This window comes from Acomys russatus, chromosome 16, assembly GCF_903995435.1.
Source record: "Acomys russatus chromosome 16, mAcoRus1.1, whole genome shotgun sequence".
In the NCBI taxonomy this organism is placed as follows: domain Eukaryota; kingdom Metazoa; phylum Chordata; class Mammalia; order Rodentia; family Muridae; genus Acomys; species Acomys russatus.
In genome coordinates, this window is record NC_067152.1 from 46,104,700 (window position 1) to 46,118,447 (window position 13,748).

At 48.8% G+C, this 13,748-nt stretch overlaps 1 protein-coding gene across 1 annotated transcript in view; it reads right to left on the minus strand.

Annotated features, from left to right (window-relative positions):
• The window catches only part of Nploc4 (NPL4 homolog, ubiquitin recognition factor), a 44,305-nt gene extending 33,330 nt beyond the window's left edge, over window positions 1-10,975 (minus strand). Inside the window, exons 1-3 of the mRNA XM_051159200.1 lie at window positions 10,854-10,975; window positions 8,986-9,066; window positions 6,915-7,027 (exon numbers count right to left, since the gene is read on the minus strand). Coding sequence (XP_051015157.1) covers window positions 6,915-7,027; window positions 8,986-9,066; window positions 10,854-10,868 — 209 coding nt within the window. The 5' untranslated portion in view covers window positions 10,869-10,975. The remainder of the gene's footprint in view (window positions 1-6,914; window positions 7,028-8,985; window positions 9,067-10,853) is intronic.
• Between the last annotated feature and the right edge of the window lie 2,773 nt (window positions 10,976-13,748).

Below are 13,748 nucleotides of genomic sequence, written 5' to 3' on the forward strand. Positions count from 1 at the left end.
ACACAAGTAAGTGCCACTGAAATCAACCTGGATTAAATAGCCTGTCCTCACACCTCCCTCAACCAAAACAAAAGTTACACGGACATAAATTCACACAAGCAGCTGGATGCGGTGGTAGCGCACGCCTTTAATCCCAGCACTCAGGAGGCAGAGGCAGGAGGATCGCTGTGAGTTCGAGGCCAGCCTGGTCTACAAAGCGAGTCCAGGACAGCCAAGGCTACACAGAGAATCCCTGTCTTGAAAAAACAAAAACAAAAACAAAAAAAGAGTAGACAGACACAAGGGACAGGAGGGGCAGGCTTAGGGTTTAAATACTTGAATTACAAAACAAATGCCAACAGAGAGCAACAGAAACCTTCCAGGGAAAAGCTGGGAGCAGTGTGGCACCTTAAAGTGCTAACCATCACCAGTATGAAAGGTAATAAAATAATGTCTTGGCTAGGCCTAGTGGTTCAGTTCTGTAAATCAGCTACCCACGAGACAAAAGGCCACGTCCAAAGCTAGCCTGGGCAACACACAAGAAGAGACTGTCTCAAAATAAAAAACGTAAAAATGGGGAGCAGATACATCTCAGAGGTAGAACACCACCCGGAGTTCACAACAACACTGCAAACTGATGCTCGGACTAGGGGGGAGGGGGGCGAGGAAAGGATATTTCAAAGTGAAAGTGGTATGGTGCTATGCACCTGTAGTCTGAGGCAGGAGGATTCCAACCCAAAGGATAAAATAATATGAAAAGTGAGAAGTGATACCCTGTACTCCTAAGCAAGTGCACCAGCCAGCGGTCAGGCCGACCAGCGGGGTCTAGAGTAAGGAAGGCAGCTAAATGCAACCTGTGATGTGGGAGGAAGGGATATTCCCAAACTCAAAATCCTTCTTCCTCAGTCTCTCAAAATCATGTGTGTCAGTGAACTCAACTCAGAGCTGCTTACCACCATGTCTAGCTAAATCATAGTATCTTATTACAGTCAGGCACAGAGACGTGCACCCGTAATTCCAGAGTGTCCATAGTTGGCCCACAAGTCAGCGCCCTCTCTATGGCCCTGCTTGCCGTGTGCACAAGACGACACTGCATCAAGACATACAATGCCATCTCAGCATTCACGACAAGTTTCATTTAGTAAAAAGGGAAGCAGCATAACAGGATGGGGGGGGGGGACGACACTAGCTCAGGTGAGACAAGGGCTGCCATGCACTGCACCCTCCTTAACTGGCTCCACTTCCCTTCAGATATGTTTGAAGTCTTCCAAAAGTCTGAAAGTTCATCTCACGGGTGAGGAGTGCTGGTGCACACCTTTAACTCCAGCACTTGGGAGGCAGGACAGGTAGAGCTCTGTGAGTTCAAGGCCAGCCTAGTCTATAGAGGAAGGACAGCTAGGACTATGTAGATAGAGAGATGCTGTCTCAAAATAAATCAGCAGCAGCAGCAGCAGCAGCAGCAGCAAAGCTTATCTCATGAAAGCTGAGACCTGCCTAGCAGTTCCCGGACCCCGGGGAGAAGAGTGGAGGTCAGGCAACAAGGACAAGCTCACAACTAGTAAGGATGAAGAAAAGCAGTAAGGGGGCTGCAGAGATGGCTCAGAGGTTGGGGGCACTGGCTGCTCTTCAAAGGTCCTAAATTCAATCCCAGCAAGCAGATGGTGGCTCACAACTGTCTATAATGAGATCTGGTGCCCTCTTTCTGTGTACAGGAGTACATGGGGGCAAAACACTGTATACATGGTAAATAAATACATCTTTAAAAAAAAAAAAAAAAAAAAAAGGAAAAAAAAGAAAAACAGTGTAAGTAAGATGCTTAGCCGCTGTCTTGGGCTCTGCCTCCCTCCCATCTGCCAAGGTAACTGAACAGCTTGCTCCTACATGGTCCCATGATGCCCGTTTACCACTCGGAGGCAAAAGAGCCCAGTCCCTGTGACTGAAACCCTGAGCCACAGTAACCCTCCCCTCCTTCACTTCCTCAGGCATTGCTGCCTTTGTCACAGCACAGGAGCGCTGACCACGCAGAGCGTCACAGCCCACAGAAAGCTGTGCTTCTTTTCTTTAGTAGAGATGTTCCTGGGGATGGGACCCAGGATCTCACGTGCACTAAGCAGATGCTCCACCACAGGGCTAAATCCCCAACCCCCATAATTACATACAAATGTCATGTACCACAATTATTTGTTGTTTTTCATGATCTAGTATTTGTTTTACTTCTGTCTGCATACACCTGTACCACACAACATGGGTGGCAGTCAGACAACAGCGTGGTAATCAGTTCTCTCTACATGTATTTCCCGGGGATTGAACTCAGGTTGTCAGGCTTGCTGGCAATCACTTTTACTTGCTGAGCCTTCACACAATCCCCTATTTATTTATTTTTTTTAAATATAGGGTCTTATGCCGGGTATGGTGGCGCACGCCTTTAATCCCAGCACTCGGGAGGCAGAGGCAGGCGGATCGCTGTGAGTTAGAGGCCAGCCTGGTCTACAAAGTGAGTCCAGGATGGCCAAGGCTACACAGAGAAACCCTGTCTCAAAAAACAAAAAAAAAAAAAAACACAAAAAAAAAAACAACACAACAAAAATATATATATATATATATGTATATGTATATGTATATGTATATGTATATGTATATGTATATATATATAGGGTCTTACTATGTAACCAGGCTGGCCTGAAACCTGCAATGTGAACCAAACGAGCCTTGATCCACCTGCCTCTAGCACACGAGTGCTGGGGTTAAAGGCATGTGCCCCCATGCCCAGCTAATGGAAAATGATTTGTAAACAAGACTAGCCTTGAACTCAAAGATCCACTTGCCTCTGCCTCACAAGGGCTGGAAATAAAGAAGTATGCCACCATACCTAGCTCAAATAAACTTTTTAATAATTCATCTTATTTTTATTTTATATGAATTGGTGTGAGGGTGTCAGATCATTGGAACTGGAATTAGAGACAGTTGTGAGCTGCCATATGGGAGCTGAGAATTGAACCCAGGTCCTTGGAAGAGCAGACAGTGCTCTTAACCACTGAGCCATCTCTCTAGAGCCCTCAAATAAAGGTACTTTAAAGTGAAAATACAAAAATAGAAAAACCAAAAAAATAAATAAGCACTGTTTGTTCTTCCAAAGGTCCTGGAAGTTCAATTCCCAGCAACCACATGGTGGCTCACAACATCTATGGTAAGATTTGGTGCTCTCTTCTGGCCTGCAGACATACATGCGGACAGAACACCATGTGAATAATAAATGAATTTTTTTTTTAATGTTGAGTTTGTTTTTTTTGGTTTTTTTGTCTTGTTTTGTTTTTTGGTTTTTTGAGACAGGGTTTCTCTGTGTAGCCCTGGCTGTCCTAGACTCACTTTGTAGACCAGGCTGGCCTTGAACTCACAGCGATCCACCTGCCTCTGCCTCCCGAGTGCTGGGATTAAAGGCATGTGCCACCACGCCTGGCTTAATAAATAAATCTTAAAAAAAAAAAAAAAAAATTACCAATAGAGAAAGCATCAAATACAAAGAAACTAGCCAAGCGAAACACCCAAAGACATGAAACAGAAAACCACAGCACCCTAGGACAGTGTGTTCTTGGGATAAACCAGAGCACCAGGCATACTAGACAAGCACTCTGCCACTGAGTCACATTGTCAGTCACTAACTTTGGTTTTTAAGATTTACTTATTTATTATTATGTATGCAGTGTTCTGCTTGCATGTATGCCTTCATGTCAGAAAAGGGCACCAGATCTCATCATAGATGGTTGTAAGCCAACACGTGGTTGCTGGGAATTGAACTCAGGGCATCCGGAGGAGCAGTCTCAGTGAATTTAACCTCTGATCTATCTTTCCGGCCCACAAACAGACCTTAAAAGGAGCCGGAGCTGGGTATGGTGGCACATGCCTGCATGAGTTCAAGGCCAGCCTGGTCTACAAAGTCCAGGACAGCCAAGGCTATACAGAGAAACCCTGTCTCAAAAAAAACATAACAAAACAAAGAAAAAAGTAGCCAAAAGAAAAGACACACCATGCCACACACACACACCAAAAAAGGAATAACCAAAATAATGTCATTAAAGAGCAGCAATTCTGAAAATAGAAAATAGAAGAGTGGGAGCTACACAGAGTTCCAACAAAACACAAATACTATCCTTACAAACACACATAAAATAAAGACAATTCAGTTAATTCTCAGCTGTCTGTATGCAGGGTAGTCACAGAGGCATGTGAGGACACTGAGAAAGCAGCCTCCTCAAGCCAATGAGAAATAATTCATACCTTGATGGCACCTCGATCTTGGACCCCTGGTCCCTAAAACAGTAAGGAAATAAATTGCTAACATCTAAGTAAATATTACATCTATCATTAAAGACACAATCTAAAGCCAATCATAGTAATATAGGCTTGAATCCCAGAACAGAGGAGGCAGAGGTTTCAGGTCAGCCTGGACGACAGAGTTGCAGGCCAAGCAGGATAATACAGTAAGACCCTGTCTAAAATAACAACAAGAGATGCAGTCTAGGCTAGCCTTGAAAGGAACGTTCCGAACTCCTGCTCTCTTACTGAACAGCCCAGTGCACACGGCTTATCTGAAAAAACGTGCTCTCGGTACCTTTTTTCTCTTTTCCTCCTCAGGACAAGGTTGTGATCTGTAGCCCAGATGAGCCTCAAATTTGCAATCATCCGGCCTACAACAGTAAGTTCTGGGCATACCCTGGTAAATTAAATTTCCTTTCTTTATCTACTTATGAGAACAGCTTTTAAAAACACAGCCAGGGGGGCTGGAGAGATGGCTCAGAGGTTAAGAGCACTGACTGCTCTTCCAAAGGACCCGGGTTCAATTCCCAGCACCCACATGGCAGCTCACAACTGTCTGTAATGCCAAGATCTGACACCCTCACACCAATGCACATAAGTTAAAATTAAATAAAACATTTTTTTAAAAAAAGAACAACGCTGGGTGGTGGTGGCGCACGCCTTTAATCCCAGCTCTTGGGAGGCAGAGAGAGGCAGGAGGATCGCTGTGAGTTCAAAGCCAGCCTGGTCTACAAAGTTAGTCCAGGATAGCCAAGGCTACACAGAGAAACCCTGTCTCAAATAACAGAAGAAGAAGAAGAAGAGGAGGAGGAGGCAGAGGAGGAAGAAGAGGAGGAAGAGGAGGAAGAGGAGGAAGAGGAGGAGGAGGAGGAGCAACAACAACAGCAGCACCACAGCCAGACAGGTGCAGGGGCACACGTCCATGATCCCAGCGCTCAGGAGGAAGGAGGCAGAACAGTGCTTTCAAGGTAAATGTGAGTGGCATAGGAAAACCCTGTCAATACAACAAAACAAAAAAAAAAAAAAAAAAAAAATGAAAAAGAAACAAAAAACTAGACTTCTAGCTTGACAGTTGAGCACTTGCCTCCTTCCATGTGTGAGACTTAAATCCAACCCACAACACCAGCACCAACAGCTCCCGCAGCTCTGCTAGGGCCTGAGCTCAGCTGCCAGCATCCACACCAGGCAGCCCACAGCCACCTCCCCTCCCTCCCCCACCACACACAAAACCCAGTGCTGGCTGTGTGATACGCAGGCACTCTACACGCAAGTAAAGCGGCGCTGTTACAAGGATGGCAAGGCCCAGCGAAGGGGAAGAGGCAGGGAAGGAACGGCAGCATAAACTCAATCTTCCGTAACATTGCTGAGAAATGGCTGCTGAGGAGGCTCCGTACGTGAAGGGGCCTACTGACAAGCCCAGCGACCTCAGCTGGATCCCAAGGACCCAAAGGAGAGAAGTAATTTCCCCAATTTGTCATAGACTTCTACACCTGAGAGCATGCACACGCGTATGCACATGAATACCCAACAAAATGAAATGTAGTAAATTATTGTTGTTTTGAGACAGGATCTCACTATGTAGCTCTGGCTGTCCCGGGTCTTAGGAGATCAGGGCAGCCAGAGACTGTAGACTAAGCCGGCTTTGAACTCACAAAGAGCCGCCTGCCTCTGCCTCCCAAGTGCTGGGATTAAAGATGTGTGCTACTAAGCCTAGCTATAAATTTTTTTTTTTAATTGGTTTTCAAAATGCACAAACCCTTCCTCAGGGTAGAGGATGCAGCCCAGGGCAAAGGGCTGACTTCCACATTCAGAACTGAGCTTCCACCTCCGCTTCATAAAGCCTCGAGGCCTGAATCACTTACTTAGCAAGAGCTCACTCCAAAATAAGTAAAACACAGGCACAAACCATCTATGAAGTTCAACGACGATAGGGCGTGCGCCACCCTGGTGGAAACGGTCACCAGGAGCAAAAGTGAGAGGCAGAACCAGCGCAGGGTGGGCCAGCAGGTGCCAAGTCTTTGCAGGGTAAATAATGTTGTCACCACACATTTCTCTTCCCCACACATCCTAATCTACGTACCTCAACGTGATAAATGGCCAGGAGAGTCTACTGTTCTGCCGAGCAAGCAGGCTTACTCTCACTGACGCGGCAAACAAGCATCCCCAACTCTGCAGGCTCCATTGTTACCGTCACTCACCTCTGCACTTAAAGCATGAAAGCGGTCACAAACTGCGACCTGACTGAGCCCCAGTAACACCATAAACACAGCAGTGAGTGGCTTTGCCAAAGTCCACTGACACTGGGCCACCGTATCTGTTTCTTGGTCTGAGCAGGGCTGACACAACAACCTCTTCCCAAAGGGCGGTGCTCTAAGCCCTCTCGTGCAGACAAGGTGGCCCAAGACCCTATCCTTCTCCTGACACCACTCCAGATCCTCCAGGCGACTGGCACAATATGACTGCTGCTCATTGGAGAACAGCGTGATGCCATCTGTAGCGTGGGCAGTCAACAGGGCCGTCACTAGTGCAGTACCCACAGGTAAGCAGACGGCCGGCAGCCGCAGGTGGAACACTGGCTCTAGTTCCTCCACCTGCCTGCCTTCCACTGGCTGGACACTTACTTGATTTTTAGCAAATGGAGGGACTTGCTGGACGATGCTGTTATCTCTCCAGTCTTGTTTCTATTGATGTAAACTGAGAAGCCGTTGTTTTGGAAGCCAAACTCCTTTGCAACCTACAAGCCCCAAACAACAGAAATGCAATGAAACATCCAAGCATCACAATACCACAGCCTGACAAGACCACGGGAAGAGCATGCAGTGAAGTGTGGAAATGCTCATCAGACACGCCCTTGTGTCATTTTACAAGAAAACCTGAATTGGTCACACCGATGCCAATTCAAGTAAGTGGTCCACAGGAAGCAAAGGTCTTGTATAAATAATGTAAAAGTTGAAACTAAGTCAGGCGTGATGGTGCACACCTGTAATCCCAACATTCAGGAGGCAGAGGCAAGCGGATCTCTGTGAGTTCGAGGCCAGCCTGGTTTACAAAGCAAGGCTAGGACAGCCAGGGCTACACAGAAAAACCCTGTCTCAAAAAACTAAACTTTGAACAAAACAATAGAGCCAGGTGTGGTGGCGCACGCCTTTAATCCCAGCACTCAGGAGGCAGAGACAGGTGGATCTCTGTGAGTTCAAGGCCAGCCTGGTCTACAAAGCAAGTCCAAGACAGCCAGGGCTATACAAAGAGACCCTGTCTCAAAAAACAAAAAAACAACAAAACAAAACAAACAAAAAATGTCAGCTGGGCAGAGGCATATTGTGTGCATCCAGCAGTGGCTAGACAGAAACAGGACTATGGAGTTCAAGGCTAGCCTCAGCTACACAACAAGTTCTGGACCATATACAATGAAAGGGAGAGGGAAAAAAAGGAGGAAAAACATATAAACAGGTAGTAGGCAGGGAGATCATCAGCACGTGCTGCTGAGAGCAATCAGTCATTTAACGCAACAGATACCAAGCATCCCACATGCAGGGCTCTATGGATTCTGGGTTCTGAAAACCCAACAGTGAGACCTTGAAATAAATGGTCTCAAATGAACCAATCAAAGATTCCGTGAGTTTTCTTCTTCTCTCTCTCTCTCCGCCCCCCCCTCTCTTTTCCTTCTGGCAGGAAGTGGAGGTGACAGTGACCCAAGATCTCAAATAGCTCAGGCTAGCTTCAACCTCAGGATGCAGCGAAGGCTGGCCTTAACTTCTGATCCTCCCACTGCCGCCTCCCAAGTGCAGGTCTATGAGCTATTTTCAACACAATCTCACCACACATGCCAACATCAATTTCTTTACAGGACATAAAGCCATATTTAGAAACAGCTACAGCTGGGCGTGGTGGCACAGTCCTTTAATCCCAACACTCGGGAGGCAGAGTCAGGGGGATAGCTGTGAGTTCGAGGCCAGCCTGGTCTACAAAGCAAGTCCAGGACAGTCAAGGATACCTGTCTCGAGAAAAAAAAAAAAAAAAAAAAAAAAAAAAAAAAAGAATAAGCTGAGTGTACTGGCACAGGCCTTTAATCTCAGCACTCAGGAGGCAGAGGCAGGCGGATCTCTGTGAGTTCAAGGCCAGCCTGGTCTACATAGTGAGTTCCAGGTCAGCCAGGGATACACAGAGAAACCTTATCTCCAAACAAAACAAAAAATATATAATGGATCATTCTAAACATGCCTCTATAATTCCCCTGTGACATAACTCATATTTTTCTCCAAATGTTTGTTTGAAACATGGTCCTTGCTCTGTGTGTGAGGAAGGGTCTCAGTTCATGGCCGAGGCAGGCCTTAAGCCTCTCTCACCTCAGCCTCCTAAGACAAGACCGTAAGTGTTAACACTGCAATTGCCTCTAAATTTTCATTCTCAAAAATTGCTCTTGCAAAGTACTTTGACATCTCCCTGTGGTCTAGCAGAGATCAACTACCTGACACTGAGGCAGGAGGACTGCTTAAAGCAGCAAGCCACCTCACAGAGTGAGACTTTCTCCCTCCCTCCCTCCCCCTGCCCTCCACACAGTGATCCAGCAGCTATCCAGCCAATCACACAAAGGGCCATACAAGCGACAACTGAGGGCAAAGCAAAAAGCAAACAAGAAAAGGCAGACGGGAGCACTGGAGAACAAGGCCCCGAGACAAATGTCACAGGTACCTTTTTCAAAAATGTTGCAGCCGTTTCTCTCTTTGTTGCTGTGATCCTCTTCACTCCATCTGGGGACTGGACGCGGATTATCTACAGTGAGTCAGGTGAGATGGTTACTGAACCTAGTGAGTTTGTTGCGGGTTTTTGTTTGTTTTTTGTTTTTTCTAGACACGGTTTCTCTGTGTAGCCTTGGCTGTCCTGGACTGGCTTTGTAGACCAGGCTGGCCTCGAACTCACAGCGACCCTCCCGACTCTGCCTCCCGAGTGCTGAGACTACAGGTGTGGATCATCGTGCACACACTCACACAGGGACACAGAGGGGGCTGGTGAGATGGCTTACCCATCAAATCCATTGCTTGTTCTTCCAGAGGACCTGGGTTCCATCCCCAGCAGCCACATGGTATCTCACAACCATATGTAATTCCAGCTCCTAGCTGGCCCCTTAAGACCCAGGCATACACATAAAACAAATATATAAATCTTAAAAGTAAAACTCCTGAAATCAACTTCAGAAGAGTATACTATGCCGGGCGTGGTGGTGGCGCACGCCTTTAATCCCAGCACTCGGGAGGCAGAGGCAGGCGTATCGCTGTGAGTTCGAGGCCAGCCTGGTCTACAAAGCGAGTCCAAGGCAGCCAAGGCTAACACAGAGAGACCCTGTTTTTTTTTGGGGGGGGGGGAGAGTATACTAATCCTTCACAACCTGAGAATGGCAAGTTAAGACCCACTGGTGCGCACAAGCACCTTGGGACTATCTGAACAAACTGCTTTGCTCAGTAAAGGTCATTACAGTAGTGGAAAGTTTTAAAAGCAGATCTCCCTGCTGATTCCGAGCCTGTTTCTGGGCAGGCCGTCTGGGGTGGTAAATGTTAGTGCTAAGACGGTCAGCCTCTGAGGTTCCTCTGCATGAACCCTGCATCTCCAGGGTGAGAACTACAGAGAGAATCAAAGACCCTTAAACGGAGCTGCCCTCAGAGAAAAGCCTTAACTCTTAACCTGCCGGCGGTGGCAACCCTTGTCTGTACTACTGGAACTGAGGCAGGAGGATGTCAAGGTCAAGGTTGGCCCAGGATAAAGCAGTAAGACTGCCTCAAAAAGCAGACAAAGCTTCTCAAGAGCTGTACTTTCCTGGAAACCCATGGACTCCAGAAAGAGGAGATGGTCTCTGGCACGCAGGGCCAGGGCCGAAGGCACCCAGCATAGCTCCCAGAAACCCCAACCGCTCCTCAGAGTTGACAACCCTCCTGTCAGGCCAGCGTGGTGCTCGCAGCCTTCTCCAGCCTTCTCCAGCCCCTGGCACATCCACTGTGGAGTGAGGCTCGCACAGGTCAACTGCAGCTACTGATGCTTCTCCCCTTGCTTGGCTGACGTGTTTGATGGGCCTGGGGGTTTGACAATCTCTACTGCGAGGCTAGAGAAAAATCGGCCTCCCTCACCGCACTCCCTTTACTAGGATGAACAGGTCGTGGTCAAGTTGTCTTTGTCAAGGAAGAGCCAGTCCCTCCCGCCAGGTTGCTGTCTGCCCCCTTGGCCATTTCCTCAGTGGGAAAGGGGTTCCCCTAACGACGCCCTCCTCCCGACGACTCTTCCGGAGTCAAATCATGACGAGGCACCGCTGGGGGGGGGGGGGGCTCAGGACAGGGGAGAGGGACGCGACCGGCTTCGGGGCCTGGGAGGCGGCCGAGGTCCCGGGAAGGACGGGGCCGCTCCTCTCGGACAGAGCGCTCGGCCTCCGCGCCGCCGGCCCCTCCACAAGCCCAGGCCGAGGGCGGAGAGGCCACCCGCGCCCAGCACCGTCTCGCGCCGGCCCGCCCAGGGCGCCCGCAAATCTGCTGCCTCATCCCGGCGCCCCGCTCCCCCACGGCCGCCGCACTCACGATGCTCTCGGCCATGGCGGCCGCTCCTGCCTCCGGACTCGGGCCCCGGGCTGCCGCCGCCGCCTGCCTCCCCAAAGGCCTCGCAGTCCCGGCCTCGGCCTCAGCCCCGGCCTCCCGCCGCCGCCGCCCACCGCCGTTCCAGCTTCGCCGCCCGGCTCCGCCAGCGCCGACGTCCCGTGCGTCGCTCAACGCATTCCGCCCGGAGAACACTGAGGCGAAACAAGGTTCCGGCCGCGCCAACGGCCACGCGCATGCGCAGGCAGCGGCGCGCTCACCTCGGCCCCGCCCCACCGAGGCGCGTGTCCTGGGCCCGGCCTCCTAGGCTGCCCAGCAGAAGACTGCAGAGGAGAGGCTCTTTAAAGCAGTACAGAAAAGCCCCCCAGAAGAGACAAGCTTCGAGAGCTCACTAAAAAAATAAATAAATGACCGCTAAGGCGGTTCTGTGCCGTCTTCAAAAAATCCCAGCAATGTTCTACAGCGTCTCCTTTTACACTAAATGTTGTAACTTCATCCGTGTGATCTGAAGCAGGAAATGTATGAATCTCTCTCTTTTTTATTTTTAATATTTTTTTTTCATTTTTGTTTTTAAGAGCTATTGTGTATACAGTGCTCTGCCTGCATGTTCCCCTGCAGGCCAGAAAAGGGCACCAGATCTCACTATAGATGGTTGTGAGCCACCATGTGGTCGCTGGGAATTGAACTCAGGATCTCTGGAAGACCAGTCAGTGCTCTTAACCTCGGAGCCGTCTCTCCAGCCCCATGAACATCTTTTTTTTTTTTTCCGACATAGGGTCAAACATCTCTTAAGAGGCTAAAAGCCACCAGTTTGGGGTTTGAATGTTGATTTTGGCTTTTGATTTTTGTTTTGTTTTGAGACAAGATCTTACTGACTATAACCTTGGCTCACCTGAAGCTCACTCTGTAGACCAGGCTGGCTTGGAACTTCCAGTGAGCCTGGCGGTGGTGGCGCACGCCATTAATCCCAGCACTCGGGAGGCAGAAGCAGGAGGATCGCTGTGAGTTCGAGGCCAGCCTGGTCTACAAAGCGAGTCCAGGACAGCCGCTGCTACGCAGTGATACTCTGGGGATTTAAAGGAGTGCACCTTCTCCTGCCACCATTTTTAACTTATTGGCTCAATCTCCAAGTGTATGTAACCTCTTTGTTGGAAAGACTGTAAGCTTCCTCACAGGGGAAAGCAATCTTGGTGGGCTTTACCCTTGGACACACCATGGATACTCCCTTAGATTAACCTTGAGATAGACTGGGGGGGGGGGGACTCCACTTGGACTATTATTTTTCTAATTGACCCTTAATGAGAGAAGGAGACCGCCCTTCGCACAGTTAAACAGGCAGGCGAAGAGGAGAGAACAGTAGCAGGTTCAGACCAGGCTTAAGTACAGGTGGGTCAGCACGCAGGCCAGAGACACCTCGGGACCCATCCTGTGGAACGGATACCGGAAGGCTCACTCTTTTTTCCCTTTAACCTTTTCTCCCTCTTGTGTAAGCTAGTTGGGTTGTATAATAAAGTTTAATGGTTAAGAAACAGAGCCTACACTCGGGAGGCAGAGGCAGGCGTATCACTGTGAGTTCGAGGCCAGCCTGGTCTACAAAGTGAGTCCAGGATGGCCAAGGCTACACAGAGAAACCCTGTCTCGAAAACCAAAAAAAAAAAAAAAAAAAAAGCAACAGAGCCTACACCTCTTTTTATATTTTAGACTGCTTTTTGGATGTATGGATGTTTTACAGATTCTTTCAACATAGCCCTAGCTATCCTGGAACTCACTATGTAGTCCAGGCTGGCCTCAAACTCCTCCTGCCTCTTCCTCTTGGGTGCTGGGATTAAAGACATGTACCACCCTCCCTCTGGGGGGGGGGGTTGGCTTTTCAAGACAGGCTTTCTCTGTGTAGCCTGGCTGCCCTGGAACTTCACTCTGTGAGACCTCCATCTCACAGCTGTCTACCTGCCTCTGCCTCCCGAGTTTTTTTGGTTTTTTGAGACAGGGTTTCTCTGTGTAGCCTTAGCTGTCCTGGACTCACTTGTAGACCAGGCTGGCCTCAAACTCACAGCGATCCGCCTGCCTCTGCCTCCCGAGTGCTGGGATTAGAGGCGTGCACCACCACGCTAGGCTACTCAGGCAGATATTAATGACAGCTGCACAACAAAAGCAAGAACAGACATGGACGGTGATAGAAACTATTTAACTTTTTTTTCCATTTTTTTGTTTGCTTTCAGGACAGAGTTTCTCTGTATAACAGTCCTAACTATCCTGAGAACTCGCTCTGTAGACCAGGCTGGCCTCGAACTCACTGATATCCTCCTGACTCTGCCTCCCTAATGCTGGGGTTAAAGGCATACGACACCACGCCAGGCTTTAGAAACCATTTAAAGTAAGATGATCCAGGCTTGGAGAGATGGCTCAACAGTTGAGATCATTAGCTGCTCTCCAGAAGACCTGGGTACATTCCCAGCGTCCACATGGCGGCTCACAACCTGCTGTAACTCCAGTCCGATGGGACCTAAGGGACCCTTCTGGCATGAAGACTAAATACCCATAAACATAAGACAAAAAAGAAGATGGTCTGGGGGACTGAGTGAATCAAGTTCATGTGCCAAGCCCGAACTTAGACTCAAGCTTAGTCCCCTAAACCCACAAAGTGGAAAGAAAAGCAAATTCTTGGACCCTCTGGGATCTTTCCATGCATGTACACATACACACACACACGCAGAGGCTGAATTTATTTTTTTAAGATGGGGGTGGGCATGAGAGACACATTTATAATCCCAGCACTTTAAAAGCAGAGAAAAGTGGTGCCCTGAGTTCAAGGCCAACGTGGTCCTACATAGCAAGTTCCAGGACACCGAGAGCTACACAATGAGACCCCGTCTCACAGTA